The 22853-nt window shown below is 37.5% G+C and overlaps 1 protein-coding gene across 2 annotated transcripts in view; it reads right to left on the bottom strand.

Annotated features, from left to right (window-relative positions):
• Positions 1 to 991: 991 nt before the first annotated feature.
• The window catches only part of ZBTB34 (zinc finger and BTB domain containing 34), a 31606-nt gene continuing 9744 nt past the window's right edge, over positions 992 to 22853 (bottom strand). For both annotated transcript variants that reach the window (XM_077145175.1, XM_077145182.1), the window contains one exon: positions 992 to 11920. In XM_077145175.1, the coding sequence (XP_077001290.1) occupies positions 10396 to 11920 (1525 nt within the window). In that variant the 3' untranslated portion in view covers positions 992 to 10395. The remainder of the gene's footprint in view (positions 11921 to 22853) is intronic.

The raw sequence follows: 22853 nt of genomic DNA, 5'->3' as shown, positions 1-22853 counted from the left end.
TTCAAGTTAATTGTTTCCTTAGTCTACCCTGAGGAGTCAGTTTGTTGACCGTACTTTGGTGCAAACCTCATTCTCTATAGCAATATTCTCTATGAAGTCTTTTCAACCTTGACATTTCTGTAGTATAAGCTCCATCAGTGTTCACTGAATTGTTATACTGCCCCCCTATGGCCACAAGGTGAAATTCAAATTTCCTAGCTTGAAATAAAATATACCTCAGCATCTCCCTCTAATTCATCCAACACTCTCATTCCTAAATGCTTACATTTATAAAGCATTTACTATATGCCATACAGTATCTCATTAAATGAATATAGATATCTGTAGGTGTTAAATATATGGGCTGTTATGTATCTATTATTGTGAAATGTAATACATGCTGTAGAGACGTGTATTTTAACTGAAATAGTCTCATACTACACATGTTCTAAACATGTTCCTTGTAAGTTGCTTTTTTACACTCAACAATATGTCATGGCTATTTTTCCATGCCAGAGAATTTATTTACACATTAATGCCATCATTTAAAATGACTCCACAATATAGCATTGTGAGGATGCTATACCATATCTACTGATGGACATTATGGTGGTTTCCAATTTTTCAATATTATCATAATCAACACTGGGATGAATAGATGTGCCCATCTTCAGTCACTTGTTAGATTATCTTCTTAGGTTATAATTCTTCAAAGAAGGATCACTGTATCAAGGGGAAATACACATTTAAAAATTATGAAACATGGCAACAAGCTACCTTCCAGAGATGTTATATCAGCTTATATTTCCAACAGCAGGGTATTAATGCCCCATCTTCCCCCATTCTCATCAATGCTGGGTATCACCAACTAAGTAAGTGAAAAAATGGTCTCTCATTATTGCTTTGATTCCTTTTATTTGCTTACCAGTAGGTGTTTTGGTATGCTAAAGCTGCCAAATGCAATATACCAGAAATTGGTTGTTTTTTAACAACACAGATTTATTAAGTTCAAAGTTACAATTATAAGGCCATGGAAATGTCCAAATTAAAGCATCGGTAAGAGGATACCCTCACTGAATAAAGGCCAATGGTATCTGGGGTTCCTCTGTCATATGGGAAGACGTCTGCTGGTCTTTGTTCTTGGGTTCCATTGCTGTTAGGTTGTGTGTGTCCTTGCTTGCTCCTCTGGGGGCGCCTTCCTCAGCTATCTGTGTCTGTGGGTCTTCTCTTAGCATCTCCAGGGCATTTCTCTCCCTTTGCAATCTCCACTTGGTTTCATCTCTATGCTCTCTACATCTTTCTGTGAGTTCTGTTATCTTCATTGAGGACTCCAGTAGGATTAAGACCCACCTTGAATTGAGTGAGTCACATCTCCATGTAAACAACCGAATTAAAATGTCCCACCCACAATAGGTCTGCCCCCCACAGAAATGGATTATAAGAACATAGTCTTTTCTGGGGTACAAGATTCAAACCAGCACATGAGGTAAAAGATCTTACTATGTTTTATCCATCTCCTTTATTTCTTCATATCCTTTCCTTTTTTTAAACTGGAGTATTTATCTTTTCCTTATTAATTTTAAAGCTGTTGTTCTGTATGTTGCAATTTTCTCTGGACTTGTAGTTTGCATATTAATATTCATGGTTGCTTTTGTTCTGTTGTTCTGTATACATTTTAAACTGTATATAGTCAACTTTATTTTTGTCCTTTAGGATTTTTATGTCTTGTCCTTAAAAGTTTTTCCTTACTGCAAAAGCAAATAAATCTTCACCATCTTTTGTTTTTTCTAGTTCTTTCACTGTTTCATTTTTCTACATTTAACTATTTAATTCATGTGAATTTTGTTTCACATTTTGCCTCCTCTTCATCTGTCTGGGCCTCTTATCTCAGACTGGGTCTCTCCTGGTCCCTTCTCCCCCCAACAGGATGTAACAGACTCTCAAGGGACCTCAAAATAAGTCCTAGGTAATTTTAGCCTTAAGGGTGGGTTCTCCACTTCAGATGTATCCACTGGCTGGACAATTTTCTGTCTAACCCAGGACCAGCAGCATTTCAATGTGCTCACACAGGGCATCAGGATGGACAGAGGCTCGTGAAAAATGTAAGGCGGGAATCATGGTCTGGCCACCTGAGGTCGGCCCTCCAGGACCCAAGATAACAGCCCACGTACAGAAAACTCTTTCTTTGGATCCTCTGCTCTCCGAGAGTTCTTGGGGTTACGAGCCTCTATTGCTGGCTCTCTGAGGAGAATCAATGAGGCTGGGTAAGCCTTATCTATGCACACAGCGCCCCCAGGAAGGGGATCACCCAGTCCTTTGCATCTGGGCTTAGACCTTTATATCCCAGTGCTGGACACTTTACAAAGGGTGTTTACCCAAGAAACATTTGAACGACATAAGTTGTAGGCAGAGAAATGCAGGGCTTACTTTCAGGGTGGGAGGGTCTGTAGCTCATCATCCTCTGACCACAGAGTCGGAAGTGGGGCCTTTCAGCAGAGCCTGGTGGCAGGAGGCCCCAGGAAGCCCTTTCTGGAGAAAGAAGGGCAGGGCAGTGGAGGGAAAGAAGGGAGCTAGTAGTTTAGTTAGTTAGATTGAACACTTAATTGTATTCCCATATCACCAACAGACTAGCCAGGGTACAGAAGACAAGAAGGGGTGAAAAAGCCAGAGAATGGAGAAGCAGTTGTGCTGAAAGGGCAAAGAGGAAGTGGTATGAAACCAGCAACTGGCTAGAGTGCTTCCCTTCTGCAGAGATGATATACAAGCCAGAAGGAATCCCTTTTCCCAGACGATTCGTACCAGCATCTGTGAACATAAGTTCAACTCCCTTAGAAAGCGAGGGCACTGCTGGAAAGCAGGAGGAATCAGTAATCAAAGGGAGAGGAAGCTCTCAAGGGAAAGGACACAAAGTTTCAGAAGAAATTCAGATCAGGAGTCCATGCTCAAGAGCCCAGACCTCTAAAGGTAAAGGTGGATAGATGACTTTAAATTCTCACATTAATATTTGGAGAAGCAAGGAAAGAGAGTGAAGGGGCTGAGGAAGAAAAAAATTGTAAAATAACCAGAAACAGCTCCAGTGACCCAGATGTATGTGGAACAGATCATCTGGAAAAGAGAAAGGCTAGTTAAAATAACAGTCACACAAAAAAGTAATTTGCTTGCAAAGAGGCACTCATCCAAGTTATGAATTCCACCACCTCGGTTCCAACAAAATTCTGATTGCTTCTCAGAAACATGTCACACAGTAATATTTGCTAAAGCCCTGAAATGGAGAAGGGCAGAGAGAAAAGGGAAGTATGTCCCTGTAGCTTAGATTCTACAGAAAAGACAACAGCCCAGAGTCACATTTAGTCTACGGAAGCCCAACGAGAGAGCTAGGCAAGCTGGCATGTCGGCATAAATGTTTAAAACACTCAGTGGTTTTATGGAGTAGAACAAAGAGCCAAGGGTACAAGTTCCAGGGAGGCAGATTCAGGGCTCAGAAGGAAGGACTTTCTACCATGGAAAGCTGTCCAAGATGCAGTCCCCTTAGGAGGCAGCCAATTTCCATAAGCAAACAGAAGTTGGAGAATTACTTATGTAAACTATTGTAGGACTCCCAGTATTAGGAGGGGAGGGAGTAGTAGCCTGGGAGGCCCCTTCCCGTTATTATGAGTGAAAGGTACAATGGTCTTCCTCTTCTACTTTGAGCACTCTGGAGAAGGGAGTAGGATTCAAAATTACTTACCCTCTTATTTGTACATTTACACACACACACAGCTCCTAAAGATTAAAAGGCAAACATACACAATTCATTCTTGCTAGAGACTTCGAAGCTTGGACCATGCACAAGTCAGGAAGCAGCGACACAAAGCCACCAGGGGAGCCTAGGAAAGGACAAATTACAGGCACAAAGCTTATGTTGAGATTCAAAGAGTATCCAAGAGCTGCCAAAGCACCAAGGCTGAGTCTAAAAAGGATGAAGTGCCTGGAACCTCACTGTCTGTGCAGCAAAGCTTGTAGTGGGCTTCTCTGTGCCATAAGGGCAAAGCTTTGTAGCCTAAGTGGGCAGCGCAGCCAATAGCAATACCTTGCTAGACCCTCACCTCCACCCCAAGGTGAACGTGGCTATCCCCTAGAGGTTCCATCACAACCTGTTTCAAACAAAGAAAGCAGGCCAGGGCAGAGGGAAAAGGAAGGCAGCTCTGCTGTAGCAGACTCCAAATTGCTCTGGATTACATTATAATCCACTGTATGTATGTGCGCGCATGTGTATAACACAAACCCAGTGAGCGGAAAGCTTTATTGTACACCACCTTTGGCCAATCACTGTACAGCAATCATGCAGTGAGGACTCCATGACATTAAACCAAGTTTGATGTGTTCTGTAACATTTGTTTCTTTCTACCCTTTATGTTGTATTTTGACAAATTTTGAGTGCTATTTGCTAACAGAAGGTGGCAAGCTAGGCTTACTGCAAGAAACCCCACAAGATGTTTAACTGTAAGTTTCTCTGAAGTTTGAAGGGCTGTTAAGGAAATGTTTCAGGGAACAGAGATGAAGATCAGCAAGCAATTAGGGACTGGTGGTAGTCCTTTGACATTATAAAGAACATCTTAAAGATCTCTGAAGCCAGGCAAACTTGGCTAACAATTGTATGAATTATAACGGGAAGAAATCAAAGCAAAGGCAAATGTAAATAAGAACCAACTAACTCAGTCTATGCTCCCTTTTCTAGGGCTTTCCCTTTTCTCTCTTTGATATATTCCTCTAACCCTGCACAAGAGGCTTGCCCCTGATTCGTGATGTGGAGCTCCTTTTCCAGTCTTAGGGAATAAGCAACAAATACTTACTGAGCACCTACAATGGGGCCTGGTCCTGCGATAAGGCTATACTGGTTATGAAAACAGCTCAGGACCCCAGTATCCTTGGAGTTTACAGGCTGGAGAAACATTACTTGAATAATCACACTAATGAACATACAATTACAAACCGAAATAAGTGCTCTGAAGAGCAGGAATACAGTGCAATAAAAAAGTCTATGTTAAAGGAACCTGACCTGGAAAGGCTGCTGTAAGGATTCCCTGAGGTTGAGACGCCTGAGCTGAAATCTGAAGGATAAGGACTTAACTGGCTACGAGGGAGAAGATAGTTTGAGAAAGAAGAAACAGCATGCGCAACTCTAAGGTCTGGCAGAAGTGAGCAAGGAACATTCAAAGGAGCCAAGGGGATACTTTTCAAGAGAAGTAGGAAAAAGATTCACCTGCAAATCGTTCTGGAGAAGCTTGGGCACATACCAGGACCACTGACAATCCAGGCTTCACCAGACGAAAGGTTAAAAACACACCTGCTTTTTTTCTCTTCCTCCCATCACAACAGTGGCAATAAGAGCTCCTTACGAAATCCTAACCTTTCAAAAACAGCGGTTAGAAACTATGACATGGCAGATGTTTGTTAGAGCCAGTGAATCTCTCGGACAGGAGGGGCAAATATAGAAAGAGACCACAGCACATGTGCTCTAGCAGCATTTTTATTTACAAACAGCAATTTCCATTGACTTTATACCATAAAAAAGCCATTTACAAGCAAGAAACAAGAGTTCATCAGAACAAAATTAAGCAGCACTGAATATTTGTCACAAATCTAAACCAAAATGAATACAAGAGTAAAATATCATTTGAATAAATAGTCTTAAATTCATGCTATAAAATAATCCTTAATGGCAAGTTACTAGTTGATACAGCATCCGCTTAGCTAGCTTCATTTACTTCATATGGTGATGAAGTGTGGAGTTGTGAGGTTACCAGTTTATATTGCAAGATAATGACACTGTTAAGTCATTCAAATTGCTCAACCATTTATAACGGAAAAAATGTTAGCCCTACTAATAAAAGTGGTGAGAGAGTTGGTTTTTCACATTAGGAAAATGGTCATTCTTGAACAGGTAAGTTTACCTCTTACTTTAGTCAGGGCAGTAACCAAAGACTTGGGCAGCAAGCCCTAACGTTGAATTCACAGCATACTTGTCACTCAGGGGCAGCAAGAGGTCTGTTTACTGAATCTGCTACAATGAGTGCCAAACAAGTCTCACCCTAGGACTTGGTCAAGAACTACAATAGCCCTGTATGTGCCAGACTCAGGGAGTAAAGCACTGGGAAGAAACAGTGGAAACACTCTGGCACTTACTGAAAAAGATGTATGTGACATGTGACAACCATTACAAATTTGGAACAATGTGAATGACTTTTCTGAACGTTTAGTTCAGTTGCACTGAGTATTATGAAATCTATGATTTATGAACTAGATAGTTTCATATAAAGAATTTACATAATTCCCCAGTACTTTCATATATAAAATTTAATAAATAACCCTGACCAGTCTAGAAAGCACCATTCAAGGGGCATGTGCCCTTGGAAAATAGTTTAGGTGTTGCATATTTGAGTCCCTTTCAGTGGAGGCTTCACAGGAAACCATTACAGAATTTAACAATAATGACAACAACATAAAAATCACAGTAACTAATAGAAAAAGTTGTTAAAATAAAATATACTGATCTCTTTAAAGTAAAGCTCATTCACATAGATGATTTTCTCCCAGCCCTTTTTGTGTTCCTGCAAATTCTTCCTAGAGTCTAGGCTGCAAAAACAAAAATAAAAACAAAACCACACACAGAAATATGCAGGTCTATGGTCTGGGCTAAAGGAAAAACAAAGAGTTGGTTATGATTGCTATCATAAGAAAAGACATCTACTCATGCTCTGGAAGATTATTTAAAAACTATCAATTTAGTTCTACAGTATATTCTGCTTAACAGTGAACTGACAGTATCCTTTCTGGATTTTTTGTTTTTCTTTTTTAACAAAAAAAAAAAAGGCAGAGCCAATTGGGAACCTTTCCACTGACCAAAAAATTAACTCGTCATCTTATACTGTATTTATTTACAAATATAATTTCTAAATGTATTTATAGCTTTAGTAGAAATTATAGGATGGAGAACTGATTAGAATGAAAATAACTATTTAAAATCACTAACATTTGTAAAAGTATAAAATTCTTTGTTTCACAGTTTATAATAACATCTATAGAAAAGGACGCTGTCACTGTTTTCACATTGTCTATGTATTGAAAAGGTAGCTCAAGAAGAGACTCAATTATGAACAAGCCTATATGAATTCAGGATATATTTTACTGTAAAAGATTTCTTCACATATCACTTTATCTTAATTGATTTCTGCATTTGTTAAAAATGAAACATCCAACTTAAAACTGTACAGAAATAGGGACTTGGCTTTCCAAAAAGAGTTGCTTTAAGGAGTTACACAGCATACTTCATCTGCGGAGACATGAAGTGAACTTCGGGGAGAGGATGTTTCTTTTCTGTGGTCATGTTAATCCTCCTGGCACATCCTCATGTGACAAGGCACGATTAATTGCTGTTGCCCGATCTGAATGGAGTTACTCTTTCACCAGTCATGCATAAGGGGAGCATGATGGTATGAACGCTCAGAGAGGCTACACAGCTCTGCGCTGGCCTACGCACTGCCTCCCTCGAAGCCCTGCGGAACTTTACAGTACTGTGTTATGGCTTGTGAATTCATTCTTAACACTGCTAGCAGTGGAAAGGGTAAAGTGTTAGCAACATGAATGGGAGCAAGTAGAACTTGCAAAATGTGGAATCATGATTATTAGAGAGAAACGCAATCAATTTTCTGCCCCTTAACAGTCCTATTACAATGTTTGAACCTGAACTGTACAATCAAAGCAATGTATAGTTTTGTCAGAGACAATTTTGGATAAGTCACTCTTTGGTAAACTCAAACCAGTTAAATTTACAAATACAAAGAACTCCATTAAATAAGGTTAAGACTAATACAATGACAAGAACCAGGACATTCAAGGTGCTTGCCCCAAGTGCCCTCCCCTCCTAACTTGCCTCATATACCGCAGAATGCTCTGGGGCCCTCTCAGAAGGCCCCAAGCCTGAGTGAAAAGGAGGTTCCTTCCCTGAGCTTGACCTCTCATGTCCTTGATTTGGGCATTTCTTGTCACAAACTTATTTTGTATCAAAACACATTTTTTTTTTGCATTTAATTCTCTAACCAAAAAAAAAAAAATCAAAACCAAACTTATCCACATAAGGAAAAAAATCACAAACATTTTACCTGAAACCCCAGAACATATTTAAGTGGGTAAACACTTGGGGTCCAGTCTCCCCTTGAGGCACACGTCTATAACAGAAGTTGAACAAATGCTTCAGGGAGAGAATAAACCCCTTACTTAGGCAGTTTGACGAGGAAAAAGGCATACTATATACCCGATTTAGCAAGGGCTGCTCCTCTGGAGCAGCAGGATTTAGAGTATAATCTGTACGTAGTAACACTGATGTGTAGTGCAGCAGTTCACATGCGAGCAGATCCTGTGTGCCAAAGAGATGCTACTGCACAGCTACCACCCCCGGGGGCTATTATACACAAAGGGCCTGAATGATTTTTTTTTTCTCAAAGACATACACACACACAAAAACAAACAAAATCCTACCAGTATTTGTATTTTAAGAGCCAAAAAAGCATGGAAAACCAGCAAACATCTATTTTTGTATGTGTTCTTTTAAGTTAACTCATAGCCTATGAGGCTGTTCTGTTCATTTTTTTTTCCTTTTAGGTGGCTGTCTGTTCGCATGTGGAGACACTGGTTGTGAGTTTCAGAGCCAAGGTTCTCAAACAGAGAGTCTGGAGTGCTGACATTCCAACAACAGCCTGCAGCAAAAACTCAGGACCAAATTACTTACAAAATTACTCTCTGCGAGAGTATACAGTACCAAAGCATTCTTTTAAAGCCTGTTTTGTATACTAGAACACACATGAGCAAAATATAGAACTGAAGCCACTTCCTAAAGTACTAATAAAGCATTATTCCAATAGGATTCATGTATGCTTTTATACAGTATGTGTTTGCTAGCACATGCTTTTGAGGTCTCTTTTCAAGCTATGAACTCAAGAGAGGAAAAAAAAATTGTAATTCACTATTACCATTAGAGATTTCACATTTTCTACTGACCTAAAAGATACTTAACATAAAAATAGCACCACATGACAAAAAAAAAAAAAAAAAAAATGGTGACACACAGAGTATCTTAGAGGGCTTTTTAACTGTTGGTTTCTTTAAGCAGGAAACACTGAGAGAGTGGAGGAGCCATTGAGGCTCTCGTTAGCACACACAATACTAAGATAGATATATTGCTTGCAATTCCCATAAAGTATATCTTTACAAAAAGTACAAATTCCAAGGTTCTGCAGTTTCCCTGGGAACTGCACGTAGAAAAAGTTGCTGTGCACCTGAACTGGCTGTTTGAAAAGAGAAAGAAAAAAAAAAGATAAAAACAAAACAAAACAAAAAAACAACAACACTGCTTGAAGAACTTTGTAGACAGAACTACAAATCCCTTTCCTTTAGTGCGAGTATTAACTTCTTCATGGTAGAGTGATTCAATTTAGTTACCTGGTATGTATGTTTCTACAGTACGGAATGAAGGTAGATTTGTAAGCCAGTAAAAACACTGAAAACTACTTACTGCTCCTTTGGGGTTGGCTAATATAACACTACAGTATGTAAAAAGATCAGCACCACAGGTCATCCAGCTTACCTACTGGACAACTAACAAAAATTCCAAATGGTTTCCAACTAGAGTTGAGTAAATTTTATGGCATTTGGTTTATGTATTTGTTGTGAAGCAGAGCTATGAAAACTGTGATTTGCTTTGCTTGCTTTTGGACACAATGATTAATATATATGAAAACCCATTAACATTCTTTCATAAGGGAAATGAAGGAGTAAACCCTAACATATTAAGTAGGGATGAGACAGAGTCAAAAGCCCTGTTCACATTGTATTAAACTATATATTCCTCTTACATTCACCTCAACCAGAATAAAATCAAATTTGAGAATGTATATATACTATATATATAATAATCACTTTATTATATATATATATAAATTGTCTAACTACCCTCTAAAAGTAATTTTAAATTAGAAAAGTTTACCCATTTGTATCAGCTGACGGCATCCTAGTCTCTCTCCATGTAAATGCACTGGTGCCAGCAAACACAGAGAGTGTGCCTCTTGGCAGAGAATGTAGGGTCAACCAGTTGGCATAGCTAAATCACTGACAGATTTTGGATTAAAAGAGATCAGCCAAAGAGGAATACTGTCAGCCTATGTTTTCCCTGGATATGCTGCCCTTCATGCTTTGAGCTCCTTGGGGGAGGGGTAGCTGGGAGAAGGATAAACACAATGAAGTGTTCCATCCAGAAACTGTAGAAAAACTGCCAGAGACCAAGAGATTTCCAGATGGTTGGGAAAACCAAAGATTACAACAAAGCAAATCACAAATATGCATTGATTAATGTGCTTTGCTTGGGTACATTTCTTTACCATCTTAATCAGGAGCATCAGATACTGTGTGAATTTCCATCCGGGAATCTAGGGCCATCTCTGAGGCTGATGCATCATTTTCTAGTTTTTGTTCCACGTACACATCTGTTCTCTCGGGGGACTCAATGCGACTCCTGACTTCAGCTATTCCTGGGTGGTTTTTCCGCAGGTGCTGGTTGAGGGTACCTTGAAATGGAAAACACTTCCCACAAATCTCACAGCGGAATGGTTTATCATCAGTATGGCCCCGGATATGATACTCCAGTTGGTCTTTCCGTGTGTACTTCTTCCCACAGAACTTGCACACAAAGGGGGTGATTCCCATATGAAGTCGCATGTGCCTGTCAAGGCTTCCTTTCTGGTTGAAGGACTTTCCACAGTAAATACAGATCAACCTCTCACTGTACGGGTACCAGTGACCTCTTGCACTCCTCTCCCGGGGACTGCTCTCATACCCAGGGTTATTCATCATAGCTTCGCTGTCAGAACCCTGCACCAAACCCTGCAGATCACTGTGCAGATGGACAGACAGAGCCCGCTTCTGGCGGGCACGCCCTCCTCGGAAACAGCTTAGCATGGATCTGGATGGACTGGAATTACTCAAACTTCCAAAAGCTTCTGATACACTGCTTGGCTGTGAGGCTGCTTGGGAATAGGAATATGCATGCTGTAGCACAGAACCATAGGATCCCACATTTACTGCCACAACTTGTTCCCCATCAACCATCTCTGTGTGGTAACCATCATCACCCAGGGAGGAGCTATCAGAACAGCTGGGCCGGTCAGACTTTTCCATCTTCACTTTCACCTCAGTGATCTGGCTCTCCCTCACCAACAGGTCTCCTTGTTCATGCTCCCCTTCTATCTGAATCTCATACTCAGAAATGCTCCCACTGCTCCCTAGGTCTGAATGCCCTTCCTCCTGTAAGCGGCTGCGCAAAGCTTTGCTCGGGGTTGTCTCCATCCGAAGATCACTGTTTGCAGTGGGTTGCCGCACCTGAGAGCAATATGGAGGGGAGATCTCAACTGGGTTGGCAAAGAAGCTGCCATCTTTAACTCCATTACGACTCTCTGGATTCTCTTCAGCACCGACAGTAACAGAGTCAACATCTCCAACACTGATTTTTGAATGGATGCTCTCTAAGATCTGTGTGCACTTGTCAATGACACACTGCATCTGAAGAAAGCTAGCTGCAGTCAGAAAACTGACAACATCCTTTAGCTGCAAGGACATTCTTCCAGTGTAACAAAATGAAAGCAACTGTTCAAACACATTGGGATTTTTAATCACTGATATTGACAAGCCACTCATGGTACTTAATGCTGAATGGTCCCGGAAATATGGAGAGCTGGCAGCAAGGACTGCTTTGTGGGCTCGGAATGGCTGACCCTGAATGTGGACAATGATGTCACATAGTTTCCCTTGCAGGCGGAGTTCATTTAGCTGGCTCAGAACAGTGCTGCTGTACTCGGGAACATCAAATTGAATAAAACTGCTGCTGTCCATTTCTACTGACATGAAGCGTAATCTGCAGAGAGAGAGAGTTTTCACAATTCACCAATGACTCTTCACTAAGTACAAGTGACATATATACAATTTGCAAGAACATGACCACCTTATACCTTCTAAGGTCTGTCTGAGTATTCTTCCTCTTGTTCATTATTAGTCTTTCATATCTCGGTTTATTCACCTAAAGCCAAATAACCTAATGATCAATTAACTTAGTTTTTAATAGTCTAATATTCAATTTAATCCAAACTAAAACATTTAACACACAGTAGTGCTATTTCAGTTCTGATTAAGAATTTGTTATCCTTTCGGGAACAAATTTCCCCTGTTCCACCTACTTTAGAGAGTTTGAAGTACTTTTAAAAAATAAGTTCACCTAAACATGTTCTAAAGAATATTTTGCCCTATTTTCTATTAGTATCTTTTAATAAATAGCACATTCGATACAATGATCACATAACTATTTTTACTAGTATTGTCTTGATTTACACTTTTATACCTTCAGTTCTGCACACCTTTATATCTTTTGGGATGGTAATTCATAGAGCAATGCTCACTTTCAGTGAAGAATTACTGCATCACCCTCCACTGCTGCACACAACTCTTCCTTATACTCAGGTATCAGCAGCACTGAATCACTCAAAACTATTGAAATATATATAGCCCAGGTTTCACTTTCTAGCCAAAACACAACAAATTTAGATTTTTTAATTATATTTTTAGTTTTAAAAACCAACCAACAGAAATTTAAACACCTCCTCAATAATGACTGCATCAAAGACAATAATCAAAGCAAAATAAAACTAAGAAAATGAGAAACTCACATCAAAAAGGATTTAGGAGTGAAGGTGACGTCTGTATTCCACTTAAGTATGCATTAAAAAAAAAAATATCTGGATATATGGGTAGGGGGTATTTTGGAGTTCTCTGCATGAGTTTTGTATTTTCACAACTGTCCTGTAAGTGTGAAATTGTTTCAAAATGAAAGTTTCTAAAGTAAAAAAAAAGAAATTGATAGCTATGATAAAGTAAACATAGTAGAACATTAACAATTATAGACTCCAGAACATGTGCAGATAGGTCTTTATTGAAAATTTCTCTCAATTTTTCTGTATGATTGCAATTTTTCATAACAAAATATTGGGGGGGAGGGTTTCAAAAACAACAAAACTGCAGCAGGGAAAGTCAGTGCCTTTCCCTGAAATCATTCAAAAATCACTAAATGAAATCACTCAACTCAAGAGGTTAGGAAAAAAAAAAAATCCCCCCCAAAAACAGGAAAACAGCATATAATTGCTAAGAAAATCTTTTAAATTATAAGATAAGGTAATATATAACTAAATATAACTAAATCTAAGACTAAAACTCTTGGTGAAAAACAATAATACTTGTATAAGGACAAAAAAAAAAAAGGGTAAGTGAAGAGACATATTTCTGGCAGGAAGATTTAATACTATAAAGATGGACACTTGTCCCCAAATTAATTTATAGATATAATGCAGCCCAATGGAATGTTTTCTTAGAAACTTGACAAAAAACTGCTGCCCAACAGAAATGTAATGCAAACCATGTGTGTAATTAATGCTTTCTAGTAGCTACATTTTTTTAAGCTAAAAAAAAAGCCCTAAAGTCTATTTTGGTAATATATATTATTTAGCCCAATATATCTAAACCATCATTTTAACATGTAAGCAATATAAACAGTTATGAGATCTTTTATATTCTTTTTTTTTGTACAAAGTCTTAGAAATCTGATGTGCCCATTATACTTACTGCATGTTTCAATTTAGACTAACTACATTTCAAGTGCTCAACAGCCACATGTGGTTAGTGGCTACTGTATTGTCCAGAGCAGATCTAGAAGAATAAATACTGAAGAAATTTTAGAAAAAAGAAAAATATAACAGAAGTTACAGCTATCTAAATGTATGATTAGGCTATAAATCATTCAGAGTGTCTTCTATGTGCTAAGTACTAGGGATCCAGGGGAGTTATAATTCTATCATTATAAATCATGATAAAAGCTATGAGATCTTACATAATGAAGGAGTTATCACAGAAGGCCAACTTGAACAAATGACATTTTAGATGAGACCTAAAGGATGTATAAAGGTCAGTCAGATATACGTGTGGGTGGGGGTGGGAGGGAGGGGTGCTGCAGGGAAACTTTCCGGACAGAAGGCACCACATGTACAAAGATAAAGAACTGGAGACAGGAAGGAAGGATGTGTTGGAAATGTCATAGCACAGCTTGAATGAGGTGCAAGGGGAAGGGCAGAGGCCAAATAAGCTATCAAGGTGGGCAGCAATTACACCAAAACGGGCTTGTAGGATGTTTCAAATTAGTGAAAAAAAGGAAAATTATGGAAATCAATGTTGCTTCGATAATTTGATGTTGCTTGGATAACTTAACTAATAAAGTTTCATCCCATGCCCAAAAACAACTTTTATAGAAGGAATTTCTAAGCACACAGAGACAGACACCAGAAGAAACAAATATTTAACTATAGAAGTAGTAAAAACTTTTATGTCTGAAATATACATTTTACCATAAACTGAGTAGAATGAAATACTAGTGGTCAATGACAGGGAAGGGTAAGGGGTATGGCATGTATGAGTTTTTTCTTTCTTTTGATGGAGAGATGCAAATGTTCAAAAAATGATCTTGTTGATAAATACACAACTATGTGATGATATTGTGAGCCACTGATTGTAACCATGCCAAGAATGTTTGTATGTCAAGAATGTATGTTTTTTGTTTACAGTAAGAAAAATACATTTTACAGTAAAAAAATACATTTTACAAAAAAAGGCAAATAATGAAAAATACTTGTAACATATATAGCAGAGAAGTATAAAACTCTCTTACAAATCATTAAATGTCACATATTACAAAAGAATATGAAGATGTTTAAAAAAATAGCTATTAAACATAACAATTTCACCAATAAACAAAGAAACAAAAACTTACGAGACATAGTTCTTCTTTCTCAAATTGGGAAAAGACTTAAAAAACTACAACCCAGCTGACAACGTTGTAGGGACATGGGTGTTCTCATATTCCACCATGAGAAACTCACAGCAGAATGATCTTTTTGGAGTACAAAGGTAACAAGAACCTTAAAATGAGCATTTCCTTTCACTCAGCGTTCCATATCATAAAAAATTATGGATTTATATGTACTAGAATTTATCCATAAGTATATTGCAATAGCAAAACAATGGAAACACTTAAATGTACAACAACAGGGAATTGTCAAATTATAGTATATCTATATATTGAAATACTATTTCATTATTAAAATGATATTAAAGAATTCAAAGCTTGTTACACAAAATGTAAGCTCCATGAGGACAGGAACGATTTTCTGTTTTATTAATTAGCTCCCAGATTAGTGCCTGATACACAGCAGACACTCAAAATATATTTACTAAATGAATTTAATAAAACAGCAAAAAATCAGGGTACAGACTAGCTGGTATGATCTTTTGGGGTGATGGAAATGGCTTAAAACTGGATTGTGGTGACTGGTGTGCATTTTATAAATTTACTAAAAGTCACGAAGTTGTACACTTAAAAATGCGTGAATTTTATGATATGAAAATTATACCTCAATAAAACTGTTAACCAAATAACAAATTATAAAATAGGCTTTTTTAAAAGTGTGAGTATAAGGAGATATGACATATATGTAGAGATAATACTAAAAGAATGTATTCAAAATATTTACATTAATGTAAGATTTCTTCTTTGTACTTTTCTGTATTTCTCAAACTTTCTACAGTGAACAGGTATTACTTAGAAAGACAAAAAAAAAATACAAAATATTTTTAAATCCCTACTATACAATAAACTGAGACACTGCCAGTGGAATGTAAACTGGTACAAATACTTTGGAGAGCAACCCCAAAATTATAACTGTACATCCCCGTGACTGAGTTATTTCAGTTGCTGGACTTTACTACAGCATTGTATATAATAACAAAAGATTAGACACAAACTAAAACCACCAAGTGGAGGAATATGGTTAATAAACTGTGGAACGTCTGCACAAAAACTACTACACAAGCAGAAAAAATAAATGTGAAACAAACATATTAACTTGGATATATGTGGATATGTACTGAATGTTTCTGGAATGAAGCACAAAATACAAGTAATGTTGACTGCCTCTTGCGATGGGACCGTGGAAGTCCTGTCAGCTTTCACTGAATCTTTTTGAACTCTTAAAATTTCCTAGCCGTACTTATTAAAAATAAGCAACATTGAAAATAAATTCAGAATAATTCACCCAGCTTTATAAAGATAAAGAAAAACCATAATATAACTGTTAAGAACATGAATCTGAAGTCAGATCTAGATTAAAATGCTAGCTGCTTTCCACTTATAAAATCCTGAACAATAGAATTCTTGCCTGCCATAAAGGAGACCCAGGTTCAACTCCCAGACCTTGCACCATCCCCATCAAAAAAGAAAAATTCAACAAATGTTAAGAATTACTGATTGTATATGTAGAATGGAATGATTTCTAAATGTTTTGTTAGTTAATCTTTTTTAATTAATAAAAAAAAAGGAAGGGGAAGGGCATTTAAAAGATATTCTACATACCACACTAATGCAAAATGTTAATAGAGAAAACTCTGTGTGTGTGTGTGTTTATGGGGGGGTAGTATATGGAAACTGTATTTTCTGCATGATTTTTCTATAAACCTACAACTGCTAATAAAAAAAATTACATGTATACATATAAAAAAAAAGGTACTGCAATAACGGAATACTTACATGGAAAAAGAATTAAATGTGACCCCCACCATACAGTATATACAAAAACAAATCTTGAGCAAGGTACTTAATAACCTTTCCAAGTTTTACTTTCTCAGCTTTGAAATGAGGATATAGTCCTTGCCTCTTAGTGCTGTGATGATGAATATATGTATAGGAATCACTTAGCACTTGGCAACAGTTTTCAAGTTAAGCTATTATATACTTTTTTTAGGGAGACAGGATAGCGTAACAGAGAAAACTGGTTTTTAAGCTACACTTGACTATGAACCCTAGTTTGTCACTTTCTAACAAAAATAAGAACACCAAACATTTAAACTGCTCTGTGGCCTTGGATAAGTCAGGTTACTTCAATTTTCTTATCGAGAAAACGGCTTACTTTTCTAGACCTACTACCCAACAAAAGTGCTGTGATAATTAAATGAGGGAAATTGATGTAATGACTATGTACATCATACATAAGTACTGATCAAATACTTACCTTGTGCTGAACACCTTTTATGTATTAATTACTTTGATATTTTTATGAACTGTACAGGCAGATACATTTTACAGATGAAGAAACTGAGGAACAGAGGTAATGGCACATGTCAAAGATCCCATAGCTAAAAGACTGGCTCCAGAGGCCATGTTCTAAACTATACCAGACTGCTTTCTGGATCCACAGATACTGCCTGGTACCTACCAAGTGCTCAAAAGTTACCCCTTCTTGATCCTATTTTCATGATTCAAAGATGTGTAAATAGTGACTTCAAGAATTAAAGGGCAAAAGAAAGGTGAGTTGAGGCCTTTTAAAAGTGTGGAGTTCTGAGCAAAAACCTATACAGAAAGGAAAGCAATAAAACATTTCTGAAGTAAGTCTGTAAAACTGAAAATAGCTGCACAATAAAGCTTCTTCCTCCCCTGCTTGGCTTTTTATCTTCTCAGAAGAAAACAGAGAACCACACTTGAAAGAAAATTACTGAGGAGAAAAATGAAACACCATGATTTACACCTAAAAAAGGGATTCCATTTTTTCTGCAAAGTGAGTAGGGAAGTGCTTCCCTATCCTCTTCCCAACATTAACACTTCCTTTCAGCAGTGACAATGAGATTCAAAGACTCCTCCCTAAAGCTGCTAACAAGCAACACTCTTGAGTAAGAGGTTCTAAAAGACTGACACATAGGGAATTTGCAGTTAGGTCCTAGGCACATTATCAGATTACAAGAAGCAAGAGGCACAATTAATCACAAGTTTTACATTCAACGAATGACCTCATTTATCAGGCCTAGTGGTTCCTAGATAAAGGAAGTCAGTATCTTCTAAAAGGACATCAAGTTCAAGTATAATCCTCCACTCCTTTGTATTGACAGTTTCCCAACAGGGGGTACTCACTGGTTAACCCTAGAACTTTTCTCCTCTACATGGAATGACAATGGGCCTACATCTAAGTTTGATTCAATTTTTAATCAATTTTATCTTTAAAATAAAATACATGTGTACAAACCTTCAAATAGTAGTACAGAAAGTATAAAATGAATAGTAAAACTTTTTCCCCAAACCCATTCCCAGTCCTCTTTCCAAAGATAATCATTTGTTAGAGTTTTTAGGTATTCTTTCAGAGAAAAATTTAAACATATTAGCATAAACAGTTCTGTACTCATGTTTTCAAAATTTTTATTTATGAGACCTTAAAAATCTTCCCATAGTACCACACATTCATCTACCTGATTATCTTTTCCAAATTCATAGTATTCCATGGGTGGCTGTGTCACAATTTACTTAACCAATTCTAAATTAATAGCAAATAAAAGGTAGAAACAATTTAAACAGCCATTACAAACATATAATGGCTATAAGCTTTTCATATACTTGGCTTTTTTTGATATTTTGATATGTAAATCTGTAGTCTCAACAACCACAAGAACTGTTGGGTTAGTTTTTCATTTCAATCTATAATGTCAAATTGCTCTCCAAAAGATGGCAGCAATTATCCTTGCAGCAACAACACATGTTCCCCCCCACAACTATCAACAATGGGTATTAAACTTTTTCATTTTTGCCAAACTCATAGGTAAAAATGGTATCTCATTGTTTCGATGTGCACTTATTTAATTATATTTTGATCATCTTTTCTCATATTTAACAATTTGTAAAGTTTCTCTTTAAAATAACCTTTGCCCACACTTGCCTGTTAATGAATTGCAAGAGCTCTTTGTAAATTAAGAAAATTAGCCTTTTGTCATATGTGGTACAAGTACTAGATTTAATTTTAACCGCTAAATTGCTTACTGACTGGGGATTTAAATTATTTTCCCTACATTTATAGGAAATCTTCATTCAATAAGTCTCCTACATGCACAAAACTGAAGGGAATTCAAACATGAATAAAAGTTCCAGTCTTGCATTTTGATACAGGGTTGAAGCAGATTCTTCCCAACTCAAAGAGACATGGGAGTGAAATTCATTTTTGAGAAGGCAGAGTAGTGATTTACATTAGTTTCTCCTTTAGATTAAGTTTACAGCTGCTTCAGAAAACAATTATGAATTTGAATTACTCCACTCACTAAAAACTATCTGAATTAGTACTCTCTAATTCAGCAGATTAGTCATAGGTCTTGATCTTTCAATAATACTACATTAGGCAAAAAAACTTCAAATTGATGTTTACATGACTATATTTTAGTTTAAAAAACAAGCTTATATAAGCTGGATATTTTTCTTCAGTACCATTAATATTTATTTTAACAGTAAGTATTAATATATACAACATATATACAATATACATTAGATTTTTTTTTTAAAGTATAGTCTAGATAAGAATGTGAAATATTTCTTCTAAAAACCACACATGGAGAGGACTTAGTTAAAACGGTCTGTTAGGGAAGTTCAAAACTGACAGCTTCTCAACTTCTTCAAAGTTCAGTTTCAATGAGTGCTCGTTCAATCAATGGAAAGACAAACTGCCTGTTTTTTTTAATTTAATTTCTTACTTAAGAATATCTTCCTCTCTTACAAAGAAAGAATAATTTCACACTTGTAGAAGCAACTTTCATCTCACATGCAGCCTCTGATGTGGCCAGATGATGAGACTGCCACTGAGGGTCTCAGGGGAGGGTTCTGGGAAGGGTTGCCTTCTGATACGGGCAGTCCCGACATTCATCCACTTCCATGTGTTCAACCTCCCCCATCCAGCCCTAGCAACTGCCAAGAGGGGACCAATGCCACCTTCCACCACACTCAGCCTTCTCCCTTTACACTACTTGGGAAAGTTCTTCTGGCAGAAGCAGCAGCATCTTTAATAACTACCATTTACTGAATGCTTGATACATGCTAGGCATGCTGTAAAGGCTTTTTTTTAAGCATGGGCAGGCTCTGGGAATCGAACACGGGTCTCTGGCACGGCAGGTGAGAATTCTGCCACTGAGTCATGGTTGCACTGCCCTGTAAAGGTTCTATATGCGTTATTTCACTGAATCCTCTTGACGACCCCCCCCCCCAATAAGATAGGTAGTATTACCCTCATTTTAGAGATGAAGAAACTGAGGCATCAAGAAGCTGATTTTCCCAGGGCGTTTCCAAAGTCTACCCTTCTGACCTCCTTCACTATAACTTCTTATCTTTGTTTATTTTGCTCCGAGGAGAACAGCAGGGTCAGCAGAGGAAGATATGAAAGAGCTGAGGAAAAGACACAACTAAAAGAAGAGTTGCCCAAGGTTACATTCCTGCCCTAGGGCAGTGGCCAGGGAAAGGCAAAGGTGACAAACATCCATGTATCAGCTCAGGGCTACCGCTTTCTTTGTGAGGAAGAAGTAAATGAGGAGAAGGGGTCACAGCACTTTCTTTTCTAAATCAAAATCACCAACAGAGATAAGAGCTGTGAGTAGAAAAAAAGTCTCACATGGCCCTCCTACTGAAGCATGTTATGCTTTTCATACTCACAGATTTTAGTCTCTTTTCTCCCTCAGAGCCCCTTACCCTAGCTCATTTTACCTGCTTTAAATTTTAAAAAAAGCTATATTTATACACTAACACCTCAAATTAATTAAAATCCACTGATTTAGGCTCAGGTAACTGGTCCTTTGGTGTCTGAAGGTGAAAGACGGTAAAAGAGAGAGCAGATGCAGAGGGCTGCACACGTCAACAGAATTCAAAGCACTACTGAGACTGATGTTCAAAAAGCAAGAGCTATCTGTGAGGGGCTATCCAGTACTGACCAGGCAGCAAGGAAGCCCAGTTTGAAAGCACCAGAGGACAGCAGACAAAGAAAGCCAAGTCAACAAGGCAGGCAGAGCCCAAGAGCAAGGCAGAGCCATGAGGAGTGGAGAGAGAGCAGCTAAGGGAAGAAAATGGACACACATGAGAGTTAAGGCAGATTGAGCTACTGAAGGAAAGGCCACTTAAACAGAGAGGCACTGTGGGCACAAGACACAGGAGAGAGCACTACTGTCCTATAAATTACCATATAAGCCAGTCACAGACATTTCTCTAAAAAACCTGAAGTAAAAAAGGAGAATTCTAGAAATTTTATTTCTTTTAAAAGATCATATGACAGCAAGGCATAGTAACTAAAGCTGCCTGAATTCTTTGCGACTTCCCACTCAAAAAAAAAAGCTACAGAACACATCACTATGCTCCACGCATCAAGATGAGATGCTGTTATGAAATGCAACAAACAAGGAATGATGCCCCCTCCCAATCCAGGTTCCAAAGCTCATTATGAATAAACTACATTTTACTGAAGAGATTTTAGATCAAGAAAACCATTTTACAAAGACAGGGAAACCAGATGACATAAAACAATGGCCTATCTGAGAAAGGTGAACGGATACCATTAATCAATATTCTGTTCCTCTCATCTTCCACTCCTAATAAATTTGAGCAAAAGAGGAAAAAGGCAGTATTCATACTTACATGTAACACCATGATAGGTTCACATAAATAAACATCCAGTTAATGGAAAACACACCTCCCTGAGTTTTTAAAGGTGTTGCATGCTTACCAATTTCTTATAAAGCACCAGGGGATGTATGGAAAATTCTATTATTTTCCATTTAACGTCATTATGTTCTTATGCCAGTATTTTAAAATCATTTGCTTATCATTAAAAAAGAAATTAAAAGAAAGCATGGGCATGTTGAGAAATCATATAAGTCATGTGTATTATACAAAATTTTTGGAAGCCCTGCACTTTAACAGGGCTAACAACAACAACAAAAAAGCACAGGTAAATTTATGTATAATACTGAAATAAGGAAGGCTTTCTAAGCATGACACAAATCTTAGAAGCCATAAAGGCAAAGACAAATACATTCAACATTAGGTATATGACAAAAAAATGCCTCACCCCTGGAAGCTCCTAAAACTGTTCAACCATGTTCCAGAAGCCTCGACTATTAAAGACGATTGGACAACTAACTATATGGTTTTGACAATGTGACCATGTGATCGTGAAAACCTGCGTCTGATGCTCCTTTTATCCAGGGTATGGAGAGATGAGTAAAAAAATAAGGATGAAAAATAAATAACTGGCAGGGATAAAGGGTAAAAAATTGGGTAGAATGAAATACTAGTGGTCAATGAGAAGGAGGGGTAAGAGGAATGAAATGTATGAGGTTTTTCTTTTTACTTCGTTCTCTGGAGTGATGCAAACATTCTAAAAATGATCATGGTGATGAATACAAAACTATGTGATGATATTGTAAGCCACTGATTGTATACCATGTATGGACTGTATGTGTATGAAGATTTCCTAATAAAAATATTTTTAAAAAATACCCTTCCCCCAAAAAAGTGAAGAGATAAGCAACACATTGAGGAAAAGTACATGCAACACATGTGACAAAGGGCTACTTTCTAAAGTCCTTAATTTATAAATCAAATAAATTGGGCTGATGCAAAGAACCCAATGGAAAAATGAGCAAAGGACAGTTGAAGTTAAAGAAAAGAAAAATGACAAAATACATCTGAAAACATGTTGAACTTCATTCATAATTAAAGACATGCGAATTACAAAATTTATAAAAAGAAAACAATTTCACCTATCAGACTTGCACACATTTTAAAACAGCTGACAAGTGTAACCCTTGGGATAATTTGGTACTATCTATCAAAATGTAAAAGGCATAAACTTTGGATCCAAATTAACTGCTAGGAATTGAGCTTACAAATAAACAGTACTATAAAAGTA

This window comes from Tamandua tetradactyla, chromosome 2 (assembly GCF_023851605.1).
Source record: "Tamandua tetradactyla isolate mTamTet1 chromosome 2, mTamTet1.pri, whole genome shotgun sequence".
Classification (NCBI taxonomy): domain Eukaryota; kingdom Metazoa; phylum Chordata; class Mammalia; order Pilosa; family Myrmecophagidae; genus Tamandua; species Tamandua tetradactyla.
Note: the sequence above shows the minus strand (reverse complement) of the source record. Positions and strands in the feature narration are given on the sequence as shown.